We start from the raw sequence: 21,409 nt of genomic DNA on the forward strand, positions 1-21,409 counted from the left end.
GGAAATATATTGTTTTGGTGGTTTCCATATCTGGCTGGATTATAGTCTATTGTTGATTCTGCACATTTATTTGGTGCACCTAAGTTTAAGAAGTTTGTGATTCCACTCCCCACACACACTGTGTGAGCTCCTTTGCTATTCTATCAGTCTTCTGTTGTGCGTACCCTCTGTTGGTCGATTTCTAACACGGTATCAAAGCCCAAGTAGGAGGCTCACAATTGTGGAAGCTTGAAGGCAGGGACCTTGCTGAAGGATGACCCTGATTCAGAAGCTCTTGGGAGTTGACTTCCACAACTAAAAGACAGAGTGCCCTTGTGAGAAGCAGGGTGACTCAGGTTCAATCAATTCGTACAGAGTTCTGGTCTACAGAAAGTTGAGTTCGTTCGATTTTATTGTGTGGTTTAGCAGCAGAGATGCCGATTTCAGAAGCCTCTTCAGCCCCTTCTCTCCCTTACTCCTCCCCCAAATTTCTTTCTTTCACCATCCCTAACTTTGGTGAGTTTGGGAAACTGGATGGGACAAATTACCCTATTTGGAAGGTGAAGATCCGGAGTCATTTAGTGGCTCGGAAACTTTGGAAACTGACAACGGGAGTCGAGGAGAAGCCGGAGGATGTGGTGGACAACAATGGGAGGAACTCATACTAGTAGATGGAGAGAAGCTTGAAGCTTGGGAAGATAGAGGTGCCCACGCCATGGCATTGATCATAGGGACTACAACGGACTCTGTGCTTCCTTACATCCAGATGACCAACACGTCAATAGAGGCGTGGGCCATTTTGAAGGATTTGTACGAGACATATAACACATCATGGATCTTGCTTCTTCAGCATCAGCTCTACAACTTGGATATGGATGAAGGAGATTCAGTACATGACCACTTGACGAAGGTCAAGGTGGTGAGGGAACAACTAGCATCGGTTGGTCAGAAGGTGGACTCGTGCCAATTAGCCTTGATGGTACTAAGGAGGCTACCTCGGAGTTTCAAAAGCTTCGTTACGACTGGGACAGCAGGACAGAGGACCATAACTTTTGAGAAGTTGGGTTCATTACTGTTCCAAGAAGAAGCTAGGGAGAAGCTCTACAACAACGACAAAGATAACAAGGCGTTATTAGCAAAGGAAAGGGCAAGCCTAACGGTGGCAAGTCCAAGAAATATGACTCTGATGACGAGGACACTTCCAAGAAAAGGAAGCAGAAGAAGTGCTTCTATTGTGACACGCCATGCCATTTTGCGAAGGATTGCAGAAAGAAGAAGGCGGATAAAAAACACAAGGAGTCCGACTCAAATTTAGAGGGTCACACAAAAGCCAAAGCTAATGTGGTAATTAAAGAAGTGTTCTTGGTGACATCTCCGTGTGTTACTGAGGTCAGATATACCGACCTAGAAGCCACAGTGATGATGTCTGATATTGAGATGTGGGCCGACGGAGAGTTAGAACCCTTTGTGAAGGTGAAGGACAACATGGAGTGCTCGGAATCTTCCAGGTGCGTAGCTGTTGATACTGACACGAGGATGGATTCCATGGAGTGCCCTAGGGTTTCATGTTCAAATGGTTGCTGTAATTCAGAAGGGGACAGTACAGGATTGCATAGGTTTTTGGTATGTGCCTCGATGAGATGCACGGTTTGCTTTCAGAGCAAGCACACAGGCAGTAAGACGATTAGGTATGTTCTTGATGTTCTTAATTTGAACCTTTACAGCATGTTGCGGAGAGAATCTGCTCTTCATATGTCTCAGGTAATGCGAGATTGGAAGGAATGGGCCTTCTTCGAAGGTAGAAGGGGAAGTGTGGGTGCTTCTTCAAATCTTGGACACAGATTGCTGGAAGGTGATGGACAAGGTGTACCGAAGCCAAAAGAGTACCTGCTTGAGAGCTCAATAAGACTTCGTGGTCTAGGTTATCTGGAGATATTCTTAGGATTTCATTTCTCAAGATGTTCTTTTATTGCAGACCTTGCCAAAGGAAGGACGGGTTGAAATAGACCCTCAGAGCATGGTGCCTGGAAGACTCCAGGTTGTTCACTCATTATGAGGGGGACAACTGGAAGATCGTGGTGTTTGGGTTGCTCGAGCTCGAAGGCGGGAACGTGACTGAAGGTGGTGGTGCCAGGAGATGCTACCAAAGATGGACTTGTGTACCAAGATGGTATACAGAAGCAGAACCGGACTTGGTGGAGCAGGAGCCACTAGAGGAAAAGCGAGGAAAAGATTTTGACATCGAAATGTTCCAGAGGACTACGGCCACGGAGTTTCGGGAGCATTGTCATCGACGTGCTGGCATTGGGCCGAGATGTGTCGGTGAGAGGGGGTGTTGGAAGAGGAGAGCATGGGGGAGGTGTATGTGGGTCCTGAGGGATGACCACATGGGCAGCAAGATGGCTGCCATGGGGCAGAAATTAGAGAGACAAGGGAAAGTACATGGACGCATCAAAGTGGCTGCAACGGATATTGCGGGGTACATGCGCCTACATGGCGAGCTATCTGGCAAGGAGTGTGGGTAGGCACATGGCCTGCAACATACCGTAAAGATGGCGCAGGAATAGGGCGGGACAGATCAGCAAGTAGGTCAGCTAACAGTAGGGCTGGTTGGGGCTGGTTGATCCAGCCAACCAGACCTTGGTTAGGCTGGTCAAGAGGGCTGGGTCCCTGCCTGGAACAAAGGCTGCAAAGGGCCTAGTAAAGACCCTTATATAGGGCCCTGGTTAGGCTGGTATGGGCAGCCATCCAGGTCGGCTCTCAGCCAGACTGAGTCAGCCAAGCCCCTAGAGGCCTATAAAAGAGTCCCCTTGGGGGGCATTCAATCATCCAGCAACTCAGCCAAAACAAGAGCAGACAGGAGCAGCCAGAAGCCACTCCCTTGGGCCTCATACTGGGGGTGAAGGAGAGTTGAAGGTGTGCTGCAGACTGAGCTCTCAAGGGGCTGAACCTTGGCTGTCTCTCTGGGCAGCAAGGTGTTGTGATGTGGACAGAGAGTCTGCATATGCTCGAGGTGGAGCACGCGGGATCAAGTCTAGAGATATCTGGCAGATAGAAGAAGTACCTTGTGGTAAGATCAAAGGACCATGCTATGGTGGGACTTTGGATCTATATCTTTGTATTGTGTCCATAGCTTTGGACGGAAATATATTGTTTTGGTGGGTTCTATATTTGGCTGGATTATAGTCTATTGATGAGTCTGCACATCTATTTGATGCACATAAGTTTAAGAAGTTTGTGATTCCACTCCCCACACACACTGTGTGAGCTCCTGGGCTTTTCTACCAGTCTTCCGCTGTAGGTAGCTTATGTTGGTCAATTTCTAACACCGCGCCTCCAGGTGGTGTGCAGGGTGTCCCACAAGGAAGTTACACACCAAACATCTCAACTGCCCCATACACCCCTGATGGAAGCACCAACAGGAGGCTATGTACCAGGCCATGGCAAGGACCTGGTTGGCTACCAGTTCTCGACCTGCTAGGGACAGTTTGGCCGAGCTCTAGTAGAGAAGCTTGTGCCTAATTCTCTCTAGAACTAGGGCAATCCGATGCTCTGCTGAAATATCAATACCCACCTAGCAGCAAGTATCTCGCTTTTGCCGTGGCAAAATCCATCGAAAGCTTAAAGCAGCCCCCCCCCCCCCCCCCCGTCTTGGACCTCTTGGGCCTCCTTTGTGATTGTGAAGAACTAATAGATTTGGTCCAGTTGATCCGAGCCCTAGAGGCCCCAGAATAGATAGCCAAAGCCCCCTTGATCGTCTCAGGGCTCTCGCTCTGCTGATCCCTCCACATACAAGGCAGTATCATCTGCAAACTCTAAGTCCAGCAGCTTCTCCTCTTGTCGAATCAAAAGCAGCGCAGAAAATAGCCTAGCGCCTTTGCTATGAAAAGGAAGAGGAAGGGGGTAACCCTGTCGAACCAAGTGAGAAAGAGAGAAGGCCTTGCCTATGTGGCTCCCAATGATCACCTGATTGGAGCTCATTGCATAAAGAGCTGAAACCCCTCTGATCCATCTCTTCGAGAAGTCCAATCTCTCTATGTTGTCCTCCAAGAAGAACCACTCCACTCTGTCATACGACTTCTTGAAGTTGAAATCCAAGAAAAGGATGGCAATAGGTTGTGACTCCTCCTTTGCCCGATCCACTGCCTCCCAAAAGGTGAAGAAGTTGTCCAGGATACCGCGTTCTTGAATTAATTCGGTCTGCGTGTCATGAATGATATCAAGTAGGTGGGGCCTCAACCACAAGCTCAAGACCTTGGCCAAGATCTTGTAAGCGGTATCTAGCAAAGGGATCGATCTCCACTGGTGATTGTTTGATCTATCCCCTCCCTTCGAGATCATGCAAATCTAACCTCGGCTCAAAGACTGCAGAAGCGAGCTTGAGTCGAAAATCTCCTGGCAAGCCAACCTAAGCAGGGTGAGAATATGCTCCCAAAAACACTGAAAGAAACTCGGGGTTTGGCCATCCTTCTCGAGGCAACTCTAAGGAGAGAGGTCCTTGAGGGCCTCTCGGAGCTCCTCAACCGTGAATGGAGCCTCTAGCAGTCTGCTCAAATTCTGCGAGACTACTGACGGAACTTACTTCCAAATTGCCTCTTGAGCTACAAGAGTCACATGCGACTCCTCCTTAGACTGAAACAACCATCGATAGAAGTCCGTTGTCAACTCAAGGATCTCCTAAGTGTCCATGTCCATGTCCATCTGCCCCTGCGCGTCCTGCAACCATTGAAGGTGAGTCCTTGTTGACCGTGGCCTAGTGGTGTGGAACAACTACCTAGTCATCCTATCACCCTGTTGCATCCATCTGACCAAGGAGAAGTGGTAGGAGAACTCGGCCCGACAAACCTACGTGGCTTGTAGGTTGAGCTGCACACTCTCATATCAGTCACCGAGCCATAGTGAGCCTGGATCTTGCTCTTTGAGTCTCTCTATGGATGCTAGATCATGACACAATGCTCTCTCCTGCTCCTTAAGAGCATGCCTTTGTTTGAGGGTATGGGACTGTAGCTCCTGGCTGCTTTGTTAGATATCTGTTACCCAAGATGCCCAACCCTCTCTGGCCCCCCCCCCCTCTGGCTACCTCTAGATCTCGGCTACTGCCTGTTGCACCTCTGCCTCCTGAAGGAGATCATCTGGGACGTAGATCACCTTTTGGGATAGTTCAAGGTGGGGCTGCTCTAGATGAAGTACAACCGATGAAGTACAACCGGTGAGTAGCTGACATCTTAGTGCCCGCTTGAATACCTATGGAGCCACCTTTGTGCAACGCCCAGTCCCCAATGTAAAATCTACGGAGGTGCTCCAGCAGTCTATCGTGCCTCCTTTGTCCAAAAGAAAAGTGGAGGCTACCGAAGAGCCTAGTAAACTCTGCCTCCCTCCAAGGGTCATTGCCACTGATCGTAGAGATGAATTGTTCCCAAATGCTCCTCTCCACTACTGGCATCTCCGCAAAAGAGGCTCCTCCCTGCTTGTCCTCCGCAATTTCTAGGTTGTTGAAGTCGCCTCCAACAATCTAGGAGTCAACACGAGAGGCACTTTGTGAGCCACCTTCAAAAAACAGGGTGGTGCTGTTTGCAAGCGGGTGCATACACATTCAGAATCCCAATCTTGGACTCACCTGCACGGAGACCCATCCAAATTGCATGACCTGCAATGAGTTCACTTTGATCAAAGACCTCCGAAGCCATTGCTTGGGAGACTGAGATGTAGACCCCTCCACTGGCCTACTATTGGGGCCCAAACCTCTGGACCCCTCCTAGTGAGGAGGTGGTGATGAAGTCCAATGTCCGCTGCTGAAGACATGTGCTTTTGGATCAAGAGAAAGTCTACTACCCCCTCCTACCATTGCTTTCTGCAACTCCTGTCGAAGTATCATATACTGTGCCTGATTGCATGCACGGTCATGGAGCCCATGCACGTTTCAACTCACCATGGTGTGATCTGAACCCTTGCTCCGGTAGGTTTGTTGGAGGAATGAAGGGAATGCTCTTCGGAGGGGATGGGCATGCTGAAGGGCCCCCTCTACCTGATTCTCCTTGGAGTGAGAGGTTGTCTGCGCTCTTCCTGCGATTAGCGCACTGTCTACGGTTCTTTAAGGCCCACTTGTTTGGTTTCTTTTTCCCCACCTTGGTCCACTTTCCCTCGGGATCTGGGAGTCTAGGACTCTTGCTGCCTTAGGTCCTATCCTCCTAGGGCTCCCTTTGCTATCTCTGTCTATCCTGTAGCCGGGGGGGGGACTTTGACCTCTCGCACAGTCCCTAGCCAAGTGGCCCATCTTCCTGCAACAAAGACACTGGCCTAGTAACCCAGATATCTCTAGTCTTTGTTGAAGCGTTCCTCCCTCGAGGGTCTCTGTTACGCTCTAGCCGAGGTAGCATGACCTCGGAAGAATCAGTCGACATTTCCCTTATAGGATCTATCTTTGTAATATATGTGTTTGCGCTTTATGTAAATGATCGGGAGGGATTAATGTCAAGGTCCTAGGTGAGGGCTGATAGCACCAGACTAGATAGATCTGAGACCAAGGGCCTAGTGCAAAGATTGTGCCTAGGGGCAAGGAATTAAATGCATCCCAAGAGAGGGGTGAAATGTTGCATTAGGAAGGCCCTATATGGATGACATGTGGCATCTAGATCTATCTAGGGATTTGGGGTCTGTCAAGGCTAGTGAGAGAATAAAAGAATGTGGATCTACGTGATTTCTATATAGCTCTCTCTCTCTTGCTGGGAAGCTTTGGCAGAATTGGCTGGGTGGAAGATCAAGGTGCTACTCCCGTGATCTGCATCAGAGACTAGGATAGTAAAATCTGGTTACATTTTGGTATCAGAGCCCAAGGTTGGGAAGGAGAGAATGAATTGACGCTGGTCAGCGGAAAGTCCTAGGATAGAGAAGGCTGGCTGGTCGACGAGCAGTGACGGGTTGATGGCGCATGTAAGAGCTCACAAGCGGGATGTTCGATAATTGCCCAAGGATTAGTGTTGGCCGTCGCGTGGGCAGGGATTCACCTGAAGGGTCGCGTGAGCTCGTGAAGGACCTGTGTGCACGTAGTCCGGGGGAGTGGTCAGAACTGTCGATGCACGGATTGGTGGTTTGGAAGAGCGTAGCGGGAGCGCTGGTAGCGAATCACCCGAGGGTGACGACTAGAAGACTGCCGACGAGGTCCGTGAGTGGTGGCGCTCACGTGGAAGGTTTTGACGTGCTGCAGTGATTCGACGCAGATGGTCCGTGGGCTGGGCGATATATACGTCGACAGTTCGTAGGTTGGCGTGGACAGCCCAATCTGAAGGATACGCGACACCAGAGAAGGCTTTTTATTCGCAAGCAGACAGAGTGTGGAGGCTGCAGGAATTGGAGACTCGAACTGCATGGAACAAAAAGGGGGTGTGGCTGTTCGTGGATGACCAGGAAGCTCTCTTCAACCTCCATTAGTTTCGTGTTGTTTTTTTTTCCCTCCTTGATTTAGTCTGGTGAGGCTATATTTTTTGTAGATAGGACCTCGTGAATAATCAGCCTGTGTGAGGCTTTAATGCTGTAGCAAGGACAGAGTATGCTTGAGGATATGCCTGTGGGCTTCAGTCAGAGTAAAATGCAGTAGCTTCCCTAGTATAGGGGAAAAGCGCTTTTGGGTTATGCATGTATCTGATGCCCAGTCAGTGCACAGGGGGGATTGCAGGAATTCCCTAGTATAGGGAATTGTGTCAGATTATTGGACGCTGAATTGTGTCAGCTTGTAAATACAGTTTTCTAGTGGTGTTTTTAATATTAAAAAAAAAAAAAAACAAAACAAAACAAAACAAAACACCTATTGAATTAAATGGAAGCAGAAGAAGGGGCTTCCAGGAGGGACCCTGGTGGATCAGGAGTCCGGCCGACCCAGCAGGGATCGCGCCCAGTAGCTCATACGTTATCTGGCAGGATTGCATTGCTGGAAGATGCCTTGCAACAGTTGTTAGCACAGCAGTTACAAGCCAATGCAGGGCAGTCCGAACTTAGGAGAGTACTATAGAGTATGTCTGCCAGACCTTCTCGAGAGGAGAAGGGAAAGGCTCCAATGGAACCGGAGTCTAGCGTTCATACGGTCGAGCCTAGGAAGGCTAAAGTGCCAAATATTGCAAATTACAGACCGGAAAAGTATTCTGGTCGGATGAACGACCGTAGCTCCGATGTCATTGAGACCTGGCTACACAAATGGGACGAGGCGTTCGCCATTTGTGAGATCAGAAATGACATCAAAAAGATCCGCGAGGCCACCCACATGTTCAGTGAGGCAGCGGATCGGTGGTGGATTAAACAACAAAAAGATGGCATAGCATCCACTACCTGGGAGGGGTTTAAAAGAGAGTTCAGGAAACACTTCTTACCTCCTGACGAAGCATCCCGAGCTTGGGATCAATATAGGAACCTTCGTCAGAGAAATTTATCAGTGGCAGAATACACTGATAAGTTTCGAGAGAGTGTAATGAAGGTTGATGAACCCCTGCCTCAATCAATCCAAGTGAAAGATTTCATATTTGGATTGAATGATCGAATAAAAATGGAAGTTCGGGCTAAGTACGTGAACACGCTAGATGATGCAATAGCTATAGCCCTGAACTACGAGGATGCCAAGGGCAGCAAGCCAAGTGGGTTTGCACAGGTTGGAACCCAGTATGGGTATCCAAAGAAATCTGGGTTTAAGAAGAAGTGGGCTAGTAGAGGGAGTGGTTCGCAGCCGAGTGGTCAAGCCAAGCAGGCGAGACCGGCTGAAACTCCTAAACCAAGTACCACCATTGGAGTGAAGAGGAAAGTAACTCCAATGGCAGCCCGGGCTTGGTCTAAGTCTCCCTTGAACCCAGAACAAAGGGAAAAAGCGAGGAGAGAAGGCTTATGCTTTGGTTGCCTTCAACCTCATCAGTGGAGAGATTGTCCACGTAATAAAGATCGTCGGATGGCTGAGATGGTGATCTCAAAGTGCGACGTGGAGATGCAGGGAAGTCCCAGAGCGGAAGAGATGCAGATTCAGCTAGCGGGATCTTCTCAGAGGTTAGTACCTTGTTTGTTCTGTGTGTCTGTTACTAAGTTAGTGACGAGTGCACCTGATAACATCCTATCTAAGCCCGCAGCAACGGGGTATACAGCCTTCAATGATACGGAGTTAATCAAAATGAAAGGGCAAGTGGCCAGTCATGATGTCATTGTGTTGTTTGACTCAGCGTCAACTCACAATGTGATTAACTCCAAGCTCGTGAAGAGGCTGAAATTAAAGACAAGTCCATCTGACTACGCGTATACAGTCAGGATGGCCGATGGAAGTTCAACTGAAGTATGGGACCAAAGGGTTACCCAGTTGGAGCTTCGGATTCAGGACTATGCTGAGAAGCTTGATTTTGAAATAACCAAGCTTGCTCATGCGGATATAGCCCTGGGAATGGCGTGGCATTCTAGGAAGAATCCAGCCATTGATTGGAAAAAGCACGTATATCAATTCAAGATGAATGATGTGCTTTATGTCTTGCGAGGTGAAAGAGATATACCTCAGGGACCGTTGGTTTCCGTGATGGAAATCAGAAAGGCTCAAGTAGAGTCTTTATACCTTTGCACAGCATCGGTAGAGTCGGTGGATGAGTCTTCGGCTAGCACTGATGTTATGCAAAGTGATGAGATGGCCAAGCTGGCTAATCTTATAACAGAGGAGTTCTCTGAATGTTTTAGGGATGAACTACCTTATGGGTTACCTCCAGAACGGAAAGTTCAGCATAAGATTGAGCTGATCCCGGGGGCAGAACCTGTAAATAGACCTCCCTATAGAATGAGCTTTACTGAAGAAGCGGAGGTGCGTAGGCAACTGGAAGAATACCTCAAGTTGGGGCAGATTCAACCAAGTTTCTCACCTTTTGCTTCACCAGTGATATTAAAGAGGAAAAAGGATGATACGTTTCGCCTCTGTATAGATTACAGAGCATTGAATAATATCACTGTTAAGCACAGGTATCCGATGGCTCGGATTGATGATTTGCTAGATGCATTACATGGAGCCGTAATTTTCAGCAAGATAGACCTTAAGTGCGGCTATCATCAGATCCGGATTAGAGCCGAGGATGTGCATAAAACCGCTTTTAGAAGCAGGTTTGGTCATTATGAGTTTTTGGTAATGCCCTTCGGACTTACCAATGCTCCAGCGACCTTCGTCATGCTTATGAATGATTTGCTACGTCCGTATATCGGAAAGTTTGTAGTACATTTTATTGACGATATCTTGATATTCAGTAAAAGTGTTACTGAGCATTGTGAACACTTAAGGATAGTGTTCAGTACTTTGAGAAAAGCCAGTCTTTACGTGAATAAAAAGAAAACTATACTGTGTATGGTTAGGCTTGAGTATCTAGGGTTCATAATTACTCCACAGGGGGTAGAAATGGATCCGAAGAAAGTGGCTGCGATACTGACTTGGCCAATCCCTCAGAGTCTGACCGCGTTGCGATCATTCTTGGGATTTGTCCAGTTTTATAGAAGGCATATCAAAGGATATTCCGGAATAGTATCGCCATTGACTGATCTGACCTCAGATAAAGTACCTTTTGTTTGGGGACAGAATCAACAGGAAAGTTTTAACACCATAAAACAAGCTGTGGTCACAGGACCGGTGTTAAAAATAGTTGATCCCCATAAACCGTTGTTCCTGGAAACCGATGCAAGTGGCATTGCGGTAGGAGCAGTCCTCCTTCAAGAGGGAAGGCCAGTAGCCTTTGAAAGCAAGAAGCTTTCTCCCTCTCAAAGGAATTGGCCAACTCATGAATTGGAGTTGTATGCTGTTATCCATGCTTTGAAAACATGGAGGCATTATCTGTATGGTTCAGAGTTTTATGTGGATGTGGATCATGATACTCTGAAACATTTCTGTAAACAGCCTGACTTGAGGGGCCGCCAAGCTAGGTGGGCAGAGCTCATGCAGGAGTTTAATCTAACGATTCGGTACCGAAGAGGAAAAGACAATAAGGTAGCTGATGCGTTGTCTCGCATTATGCACAACCTGAGTTTCACGGTATTAGAGAGTGCTCTAATGACCGAGATAAGAAAAACTCAAAAGGTGGACGAGTTTGTCCAGAGCTTATGGCCTAAGGCTCATGTATTAAAACCCGGGGAAAGTGAAAAGGATGACCTGGCATCCAGAAAAGGCCAAACTTATGCAAGATATACCATAAGAGATGGTATGCTAGTTAGAAATGGCAAGGTTGTAGTACCTAGTCAGAATGATCTCAGGCAGAGAGTCATTCGACAGTGCCATGATAGCCCGTGTGCGGGACATCCAGGAGTCGAGAAGACCTATGATCTCGTGAAACGAGATTTCTTTTGGCCAAAGATGAAAAAGCATATTCATGAATATGTGACACGGTGTTTCTCGTGTCAGGTAAGTAAGGCCGAGCGGGTGAAGCCACCCGGACTTTTACAGCCCTTGGAAATACCACTAAGTAAGTGGGAGAGCATTTCCATGGATTTTATTGTAGGGCTACCTGCAACACAAGGAGGGTATAATTCTATCCTTGTGGTGGTTGATCGTCTAACCAAGATGGCTCACTTCATTCCGACTAGAGAGTCTACTAGTGCCCCGCAAGTAGCGGAGTTGTTTATTAGACATATATTTCGTCTGCATGGATTGCCTAGATCCATAGTGTCAGACAGAGATGTCAGGTTTACCGGTCACTTTTGGACAGCGGTATTTGAGACACTAAGGACTGAGTTGGGAATGAGTAGTGGAGATCATCCTGAGACGGATGGTCAGACGGAGAGAGTCAACCAAACTTTAGAGGATATGCTGAGAGCATATGTGTCATTGAGGCAGCATACATGGGACAAGTGGTTGCCATTGTTGGAGTTTGCCTACAATGATAGGAAGCATTCATCTACTGGGTTCAGTCCGTTTGAGCTGAACTATGGTTATAGACCAGCCAATCCGACTATAGTTGGAGTACCTCAGAAAGTGCCTAGTGCCGCGAACTTTGTAGTTCAGATGCGGGAGATGCTAGCACTTGCGAGAGCTAATATCCGTCAGGCTATGGATAGAGCCAAAGTGTATGCGGATGAAAATCGGTCTATAAGAGTATTTGAAGAGGGAGAAAAAGTTTTTCTTAGAATTCCTTCGCACTCGAAGTCGTTGACTTCAGGAGAGTGTGCTAAATTATCACCTCGATACTGTGGGCCGTGGTTAATTCTAAAGAGAATAGGCAGTGTAGCCTATAAATTAGAATTGCCACAGGGGTGTAAGGTGCACCCGGTTTTTCATGTTTCACGTTTAAAGAAATTTTTACATACTGGTGACTCACTAATCGAAGGTGTGGTTTTGTTTCAGGAGATAGAGGATATTGCAAGGCGCAAACCAACAAGAATCCTGGACCGAGGAACAATGCAAATACGAAATCGGAAGATACCCACGGTGTTGGTTGCATGGCATGGTCAGCCTCTATCCGAAGCTACCTGGGAATCCGTATATCAGTTGCGGAGAGTGTTCCCAGACTTTATCATCGAGGACGCTGATGTCTGAAGAGGGAAGGAATGTTACGCTCTAGCCGAGGTAGCATGACCTCGGAAGAATCAGTCGACATTTCCCTTATAGGATCTATCTTTGTAATATATGTGTTTGCGCTTTATGTAAATGATCGGGAGGGATTAATGTCAAGGTCCTAGGTGAGGGCTGATAGCACCAGACTAGATAGATCTGAGACCAAGGGCCTAGTGCAAAGATTGTGCCTAGGGGCAAGGAATTAAATGCATCCCAAGAGAGGGGTGAAATGTTGCATTAGGAAGGCCCTATATGGATGACATGTGGCATCTAGATCTATCTAGGGATTTGGGGTCTGTCAAGGCTAGTGAGAGAATAAAAGAATGTGGATCTACGTGATTTCTATATAGCTCTCTCTCTCTTGCTGGGAAGCTTTGGCAGAATTGGCTGGGTGGAAGATCAAGGTGCTACTCCCGTGATCTGCATCAGAGACTAGGATAGTAAAATCTGGTTACAGTCTCAAAGAGAATCATCTCCGGAAGGGAGTGTGTTGCACAACCACCCTGAGACTTGGTACTATGAACTTCATAGGTACTATAGCTTCAAGACCATATTCAAACTTGAGATGTGTAAGTACCTATGGTAATCTTGGATGCGCCCATAATGTAGAATGAATCTTTTTACTCCACTCTGTTTTGTTTTTTGAAATTGTCTTCTTCAAAATCATAAGTAAAATTTTGTGGGAACTTCTTTCTTTCCCATTACTAGTGGATAATAAGGAGTGGATTCCATATGAACAATTATATGCAAAATTATCAATTTGCTAATCACCTATAAACACCTTGATAAAAAAGGAATTCAATTGGACAACCAAACCTAGTCGTGATATTTTGATATGAACTTTTTAAGTGTTGTTGGCCTATCAACTTGGAGTGTGATTGCTTCTACCCATTTTGTTTAGTAGTCAATAACTACTAAAATATACAAATTTGTAGTATATTTAGTAAGTGGTTTGATTGGACTAACAAAGTCTCATTTGCATTTTAAAAATAATTCCAAAGGAAGTACCATCTAATGCAACATTTTATCTGATTGAATTGGTCTATCTTCTTTTAAACAATGCAAACACTATTTAAGAATAATTGAAAGAATTTTGAGAATTGTAGGCTACCATAGACCCGCTTGCATTATATTTTTGCTAGTTATCTCTCTTGAACTATTGCCTTTATTAATTCCTTGATGGTCTTCTAAAAATACATCATCTTTCTCAAAGTCAATATCACATCTTCTTATAACTTTATCAATACATCTTTTATACAAAACACATTACAGCGTCAATCCCTAAAAGGACTTACTCCTCAAAGCTTGCTTTTTCCTCTGATCTTTGGATAGAGATTTTGGAAACAAACCTTCAGTCAAGAAAAATAACATCTAATCATTCCAGTTATCAAACACGCGTCCGTTGGAAGGAAGAATGGCCCTATACTCCCATGAGAGCCATGAGAGCCCCAAGAATCGTAGCGTCACCGGGAAGTGGGGGACATGGATCCATGTCCTCCAATGTGAACCCGTGGTACCACAAAAATAGGTACACCTAGTGGGGGCCAAGGAGAATGGGCTCCACTCCACAAGTGCCAGGGTGGTGTCAGGGGTGCTCACCTAGAGGACGAAGATGCCTCTCCCATAGATGGTGGTCTCTTGAATGTGGTCCCCTTCTAGTGCCAAGCTTGCTTGAAGCCAATCTCTCACCTGTCTCCTTGTGGGCTTGAGGCCAAACTATTCTGCCTACTACTGCCGTCTTGAAGTGACTGCACAGCTTGCTTCACCTGTTGCTTGTCAGCTAGAGAAAGGAGAACCTTAACGGCTAGGGGATTCAAGGGTGTTGCCATAGAGACCCTCTAGCTAGACCAAGGGTTGCCACCAATATTATCTTCCTCCAAAACAAGCAAGAACGCTATGCCACGCACGGAGAGAAGTGGGGTGGGAAAAGAAAGAAAGGAAAGAAAGAAACGGGCTCTTAGCTGCAGGACAGTTAGCACAAGCCCTTAGACTTCGAGCAAAAGGAACTGTCCAAGGAAGCTAAGGCTGCCCACCAGTAGAGGGACAGCTAAAAGGAGAGGCTAAAGGGAGCTCCAGCCCGCAAGTGAAGCTCCATCAACCCAAGGAGAAGACCTGCACTTCTTGGCTGAAAACCTGAAGGCAAACCCACCAAGAACACCTGTGTTGGAGTAGCAACAAAGCGTCAAAGGATCCAGAGAAGGAGCTCGAAACTACAGAGCAAACACCGCTGTCTAGGAGGAGGTCCAAAAAAGCTCAAGCAGCTTCCGCCTACTCCAGGGGCTGTTTGAAACACAATGAGTCCAAAAAGAAAACCTTCTGCCCTGCTAGAAGGATGACCAAAAAAGATCAAGCAGCTTCCACCTACTGCAGGGGCTGTTTGAAACGCAATGAATCCAAAAAGTAGCTCAAAACTACTCCACAAAGTATCCAAAGGCCAGGCCAGCTCCACGGCCAGTCACGAGAGCAAAGCGTGGCGGGCTCATCAATGTAGCCCCAAACTATTTGGCTGACCAATGGGAGCTACTCATGATTAAGAAGAGCCCGGCCTGCTCCAGAAGAAGTCTTCCCAGGTGCAGCAATGAGATGAGCTCCAAGGATCTGGATAGTGCGCAAAACACCAAGTGAGTCGGTCCACTGATTACGAAACAATACAGCTTTAGAAACCAGAACCTCCCACCAGCTTGATGCCAAAGAGACCTCCAAGGTGGGCACGTGGGTACCCGGGGCTGTCCCAGCTTGAAAGGATCTCCAGTAGCACGAGAGCTGTGCCAGTAGCTCCAAAGAAAGGCGCCGTAGACTGGGGTTCCGGGGCGAAACAAAGTGCAGCAAGGCGTCCTTGGAGAGGCGCAACCAAAGTGATTCTAATGTAAGGCTCCTGTGTGAATGTGACTCCACAATAGCAGGCTCCCTTGACTCCAAGCGACCAATCAGGGCACGAAACTCTGCTGCAGCTGCTAGAAGGCGGCCTGCCAGAGGAACACGCAGAGAAGCCACCCTGGCTGCAAGACCAGCAGCTAGGTGGCTGCCCAAGCTGGAAGCGCCTGTGGCACACCCACAACCAGCAGAGTGCCAAGTGGGAGCAAGCAGTCTGTTCGAAAATGGTAAACTCCCTTTAAAATTATACCCCCTTTATGTTCCATAAAACGTTGGCCCAACTATGAACCTTGATAAACAATCTTTGACCATTAGCTTAAGCACAATCTTTTGTGTATACTAACATATAAGTGCACAAACGTTTTCATATACATACGTACAATTACCATCCAAGGTCATTTACATTCGTAATTGGAATGTTTCCCTGTAGGTTTATCTGTATTCCCCAATCAAGTGCACAGATTAAAATTACAGCATGCTTGAAAACTTTTTTGTTACAACCATTTGCAGATGTTTGGTAAAACATGCAAATACAATTCTCTCTCTCTCTCTCTCTCTCTCTCTCAGGCATGCACACACGCGAACAGCAAGCAGTCTCATTGAAATAGCCCATATTGTAGCCCTTAACTTCACCCTCCAGATATTTCTCACACAATTTTAACAGTGTTGTTACGCATGAAGATGTGCTGATCTTCTTTCATTTTCTTAATGCAAGTGAAGTTTTGTTCCTGCCACGATTGATAAGATTGTGGCTTAGAATTTGTATCTATGAGAGATTTAGTTTTCTGTTATTGATTTTAACGTTCTGGAAAAAGATTGAAAGTTCTACTAATCGAGCTGTCTGAACAAATAAAATCTCGCTGATTACTCCTCTTTTTTCCAGTGATGGTATGCATTTGACATCTGAAGGAAATAAGGTATTACTGGATGAGTTATTGAAAGTTCTAAAGGCAGCTGAGTGGTCTCCAAGTTTACATTGGGAATCAATGCCAGGAGATTTTATGGAGCCTTCAGTTTACGACTATGTTCATCCATCATGGGAATTGACTGAGTAATATCTTGACATGATGATTGCCAATGCACCAGTTCCTGTTTGATTTGTTGCTATTAAACTTATAAGCGAGGCATTGTATCCACCATGGCTGCACACCTTTGTATGAAATGTTCTGTATGTTCAGCATGAGTACCACTGCAGCTGTATGGGGAAAATTATATAAGGTACATCAGGTACCTGCCATTGCCTTTTTAAATCCCCACCCCCCAAATCATTATACACTATTCACGGACCAGGAAAACTACGGGATCACCCTTCTCATTCTGGGGTGACGGAGGGATCATACTATCATTATACTCTATACACATATCCTTTCATCATAGTTTACAGGGTTGAACCATCATCTTGTACCACAGTAACTTACAAAACCATAATCATTGAACCTAATACATATAAAATTCTGAGGTTTATGTTCTGGAAGTTTATTCATATGAAGAGTCATAGAATGAACATCATGCATGAGCAGGTACAAACTTTAAAGCAAAAAGTCTGTTTCAAAAGAATTCATGTAGTTCATGTCATCTAAAATGTCATACTGTAAAAAGTAAATTCACACAAAATAATAGCTTTCCTTGTCCAAATTCTATTGTAATGGGTGTTGCTAAACTTTTCCTACATTAAGGGTTGTATACTGCGAGAAAGAGATTAATGTCACCAAGTTCTTTAGAAAAAATTATAGAAAAGCAAGAAAATTGAGCAATTACAATTCACAACATATAATTTCCATTTAAAAAACTGAGAGCTGAAGCTCAAGAGCCATCACTCCTAGTAGAGGGATCTCTAGGTAATTCAAGGTCCTCTATAATGGCACATTTGCAAGTGTTTGTTCAATCATGCAAACAACTCTCTCTCTCTCTCTCTCTCACACACACACACATACACTTTTTTTGTGAAACCAGTAACTATAAAATTAGCATGAAATCAATGTACATGACATTAAACTCCAAAGAAGAGCCCAATGAAAGAACTCAAAAACAGTGAGAAAACACTTCAAGGCTAGTAGCATCCAAGTCCCTCGCAGCATAACTATCATATAAAGATTGCTTGAGGGACATTCTGAAGAAAGCATATGCCTGAGGAAACTGTTGTCCCATCCTAAAATGCAATCTCTGTGTCCAAATAGTCCATAGTACCCAAAAGCGAGCCCAGGAAGGAAAAGGAGGAATGGAGACATCTAAGGTGAGAAGCATCCAAACATCCAGAAGAGCTTCCCGAATCTGATAGAGGGAAACCGGAGCCGTAGCAAATGAGAGACATGAGTGATCAGTATTCGAGAGTGCGGGCAAGACCATAACAAGTGGGGAACTGTCTCATGGTGATGAGAGCAACGGGGGCAGGAAGAGGAAGCAATACGGCGTGCTTCCAATTTCACCCCAATGGAAAAAGCTCCCACTATACATCTCCAAAGAAGAGCCTCTGTTTCAATGGCAATTTAGCTTTCCAAATTTTCCTGAGTTTTGATTGCCACCAAGATAAAGGCCTATCCAAATTCCAAAGAGTGTTGGCATGCTTATCAATCCATGGCGGTGGAAGAAGAAATCTGTAGACCATCGAAGATGTTAAATTATGCAGTGAAAGTGAACAGGTAGCAGGAGATAAGGAAATTAGATTCCAGTCCAGTAATCTGTCCTGAACAAACAACGGAGGAACAGGAACAAATGGCTGCAACATAGTTGTGAGTATTCTCCAAATGGGCCTATGATGCAGACCCAAGGGGAATGTCCTGCAAGCTTGTGGAAATGAGAGCACATAACCATGTTGATCCACCACATCTCCGATAAATCTTATGCCCAATTTCATAAGATTATATGCTTTAATTGGTGCTTGTAAAGCAAGAGGCGATTCAACACCTTGCTCCAATGGATGCTTTCCAAACGAAGAGACTTACCATGATGGGAGGAAGTACCTGACCATTTAGCATAAGAGAGAATTCTCTTTCAGTCATGAATAAAAGCAGTAGAAATAGGACAGCTAGGAATTTTTCCCTGAAATGTGGTCATGACTGCTTCCCAGTGATGTGTAATCCAATGCCCATATGCATGAGACTTCATGTTTCCATACATAGCTGCTAGCATAATAGCCCATGGCTGTTTTTGTTGAAAGAAATCAGCAATCATAGTGCTCTTTCTTGCCAACATATGAAACTGAAGATTGAGAATATTCAATCCGCCATGAGTCTTAGGAGAACAAACAGACTGCATGGGAAGTAGTCGTAAAGCCTTTTTGTGAGATTTGCTTTTTCAAAATATCTCCATAGCCTGGGACATATAGGAAGCCAAATGCTTAAAAGACTAGTGAAGAAGAGGCAAGTAAAATTGCACATATGCCATAATGATACACTGGACTATCCGACAAGTGCCAGTATTCCAGCTTCTTGATAATCTTTTGAAGCATCCATTTAAGCTGTTGTTGAGGGGTAATATTTCAACCAATGGGATACCATAAATGCCTCACAATGGTATGGGAAGAAATAATGTGGCCTGGCCAGAGAAGTGCATGCCAATCAGCTTCTTTTAATGCTAAAAGATTCGATTTCTGAAAGTTGATATGCAGTCTAGCAGCTATACCAAAATCATTCAAAGTATCCATCAAATGAGAGAGGTCACTTTAAGAATTCCTGGGCATGAAATATGAATCATCAGCATATGCCTGTGCAAGAAACGGCTGTGCCCCTGGAATTTGCAAGCCATGAAGCTGTCCTGTATCTGCAAGATGGTCCATATGCAACAATAACGGATGAGTAGCAATGGCATATAGTAGGGAGCTAAGAGGGCATCCCTGTCTCACTGAACGGATCATACTCCATGTCCTTGACAACCCACTACCAAGCAGACACTGTGTAATGGCATGAGAATACAACCAGTAAATAACATGAACGAGCCGGGGGCCAAATCCCAATTTATGCATTGTCTGAGAAATAAAATCCCAATGGACGATATCAAATGCTTTCACAATGTCCACTTGCAAAATGAGAACATCTTGTTTAGAATATTTGGCATACTCAATTGTAAGTAAAGCATTGGAGATATTGTCAGTAATCTGCCTTCTGGGAACAAACCCATACTGCCTGGGGTGAAGTCTGGCTTGCAAGATAAATCGAACCCTAAGGACAATCATCTTGGCAATGAGTTTGTAGATGACTGGCATAAGAGATATGGGCCGCCAATCCGCCATTGTCTCACACAATCTTTTTTTGGGGATCAATTTGACAAGCCCATGTTTCCAAGAAGGGGGAAGAGATTGTTCTGCCCAAGCATGATTGATGATCATAAGAAGAAGAGTGCTTGAGATCACCCCAAAATGCACGGAAGAATTCAACAGTCAATCCATCCCAGCCAGGAGAGCTGCCTTTACGTAAATGACTCATCCTTCTGCAGGGGGTACTACTCCTGATGCCTCTTCCTCTAGCACTCCTGCTGCTGCTGTTCCAACTCAAGAACAGGCACACTTTTTTTTAAGTGAAAACTTACATACACACACACACTCTTATTTCTTTGTGCGAAAAGATTTTGCTTTTATATTACAGAGTCACAATCCCAAAGCAGGATGTGCTCAAGTACATCAAGAGAAGATGTCAAGATATAACAAATATACATCATGATCAAAAGTCCCTGCTTGTAAGCAATCAAAAAAGGATTTATGTGAGACAACTTCAAGGGATGACATGCTGACCCTGGCTAATGAAGTGTCTAGTCTTGAAGCTGATCTTGAGTTTCCAAAGGAGGTATTGGAATATAAGGTTGAAGCATATGAGTAATAAGATATCAAACGGGACGGTAATGCATGCCAAGACAATATTGTTTAACTTGAGGAAAAGAAAGAGAGGTCCCATCATCATGAATCACATCTGCAACACAATGGATTCCTTTAATACTCAAAAAATACGAACGTCGAGGCTTCTGTAGCAAAGCCAACGAAGGGGAAAATGCTTTCGACTAATGTAAGCTTTCAGAACATAAAGAATTGCCCTATAAAGAATCCATGCTATTCTATTCCAAGTGAGATAGAATATGTTCAGAGTCCATCAACATGTTGGAGATCAGTGGGCAGCCTTTGATTTTTTTCTCCCTAAGATATTCTTGCTCATAAAGGCAAAATGATGCTTTATTCTTGCTCATAAAGGCAAAATGATACTGTAATTTATGTAGGGTTCTTAGCCATGGGCTACCATGATGCGTCATTTGCTCTCTCAACTTACTATCCCTCTCTCTCTCCCACACACACACACACGCACGCACGCACATATAGATATAGTAGAGATATGCTTATTATCCTTTGTAGGTCAATTGGCAAAGCTAACCAACCTTACCTAATAGGTGCTAGCCAGAGCCTTAATTGAAGTTCTCCAAACTTAACTAGGACCAACTACATTAGCTCTATTAAGGTTAGGTAGAACCTAAGGGTAACCTAACCTAAGGTGAAAATAGCCCAAGATTAAACTTAATCTAGGACTAAACCAACCTAGAGATAGGTTAGAGTTAATTGAAATTAGGTTGTATAACCTAACCTAAGGTACTAACTAGACATAGTTTAGTTTATCTTGGCAATTGCAAGGGTTTACTTTAAGCCCCTTTACACAAACTTTTTTAGGGCCATCTAAATATAGTTTTTATCCTATTTTCAAGAGCCATATCATATTGAAAGAAAACTAAAATTAAACCTAGTGTGAATGAGTGTCACTAAGATCCCTTGTCTTTTAGATATTTTCCAACATAATCACAAACCTAATGCTCTCCCCATTTGGATGAACCCGTGTCTTAATTAACTCTGATGTCAATCTCTGAATTGTGGTATTTGAAGTGCAAGATTGCAAAAAGATTGGAGACATAATTGACACGAAAAAACCACACTTGTATTGAAAAAGGTTAGACACCTCCACGCATCCCTATAGGAATTGTTATGGAGGTTTACAAAGTGCGTAAAAGAGAAGTGATGAAGCCACAAAGGATCATGACAAAGGCCTTGCA

At 45.1% G+C, this 21,409-nt stretch overlaps 1 protein-coding gene across 2 annotated transcripts in view; it reads left to right on the plus strand.

Annotated features, from left to right (window-relative positions):
• LOC147897371 (GDSL esterase/lipase WDL1-like) overlaps window positions 1-16,675 on the plus strand; it is a 59,707-nt gene extending 43,032 nt beyond the window's left edge. Inside the window, exon 8 of one of the 2 annotated variants that reach the window (XM_087380575.1) lies at window positions 16,272-16,675. In XM_087380575.1, coding sequence (XP_087236701.1) covers window positions 16,272-16,443 — 172 coding nt within the window. In that variant the 3' untranslated portion in view covers window positions 16,444-16,675. The remainder of the gene's footprint in view (window positions 1-16,271) is intronic. The other variant, XM_087380576.1, reaches the window with a different exon arrangement.
• The last annotated feature ends 4,734 nt before the right edge of the window (window positions 16,676-21,409 follow it).

The sequence above is a fragment of the Dipteris shenzhenensis genome, chromosome 10, assembly GCF_047967505.1.
Source record: "Dipteris shenzhenensis isolate YYH24624 ecotype China chromosome 10, Dip_SZ_1.0, whole genome shotgun sequence".
In the NCBI taxonomy this organism is placed as follows: domain Eukaryota; kingdom Viridiplantae; phylum Streptophyta; class Polypodiopsida; order Gleicheniales; family Dipteridaceae; genus Dipteris; species Dipteris shenzhenensis.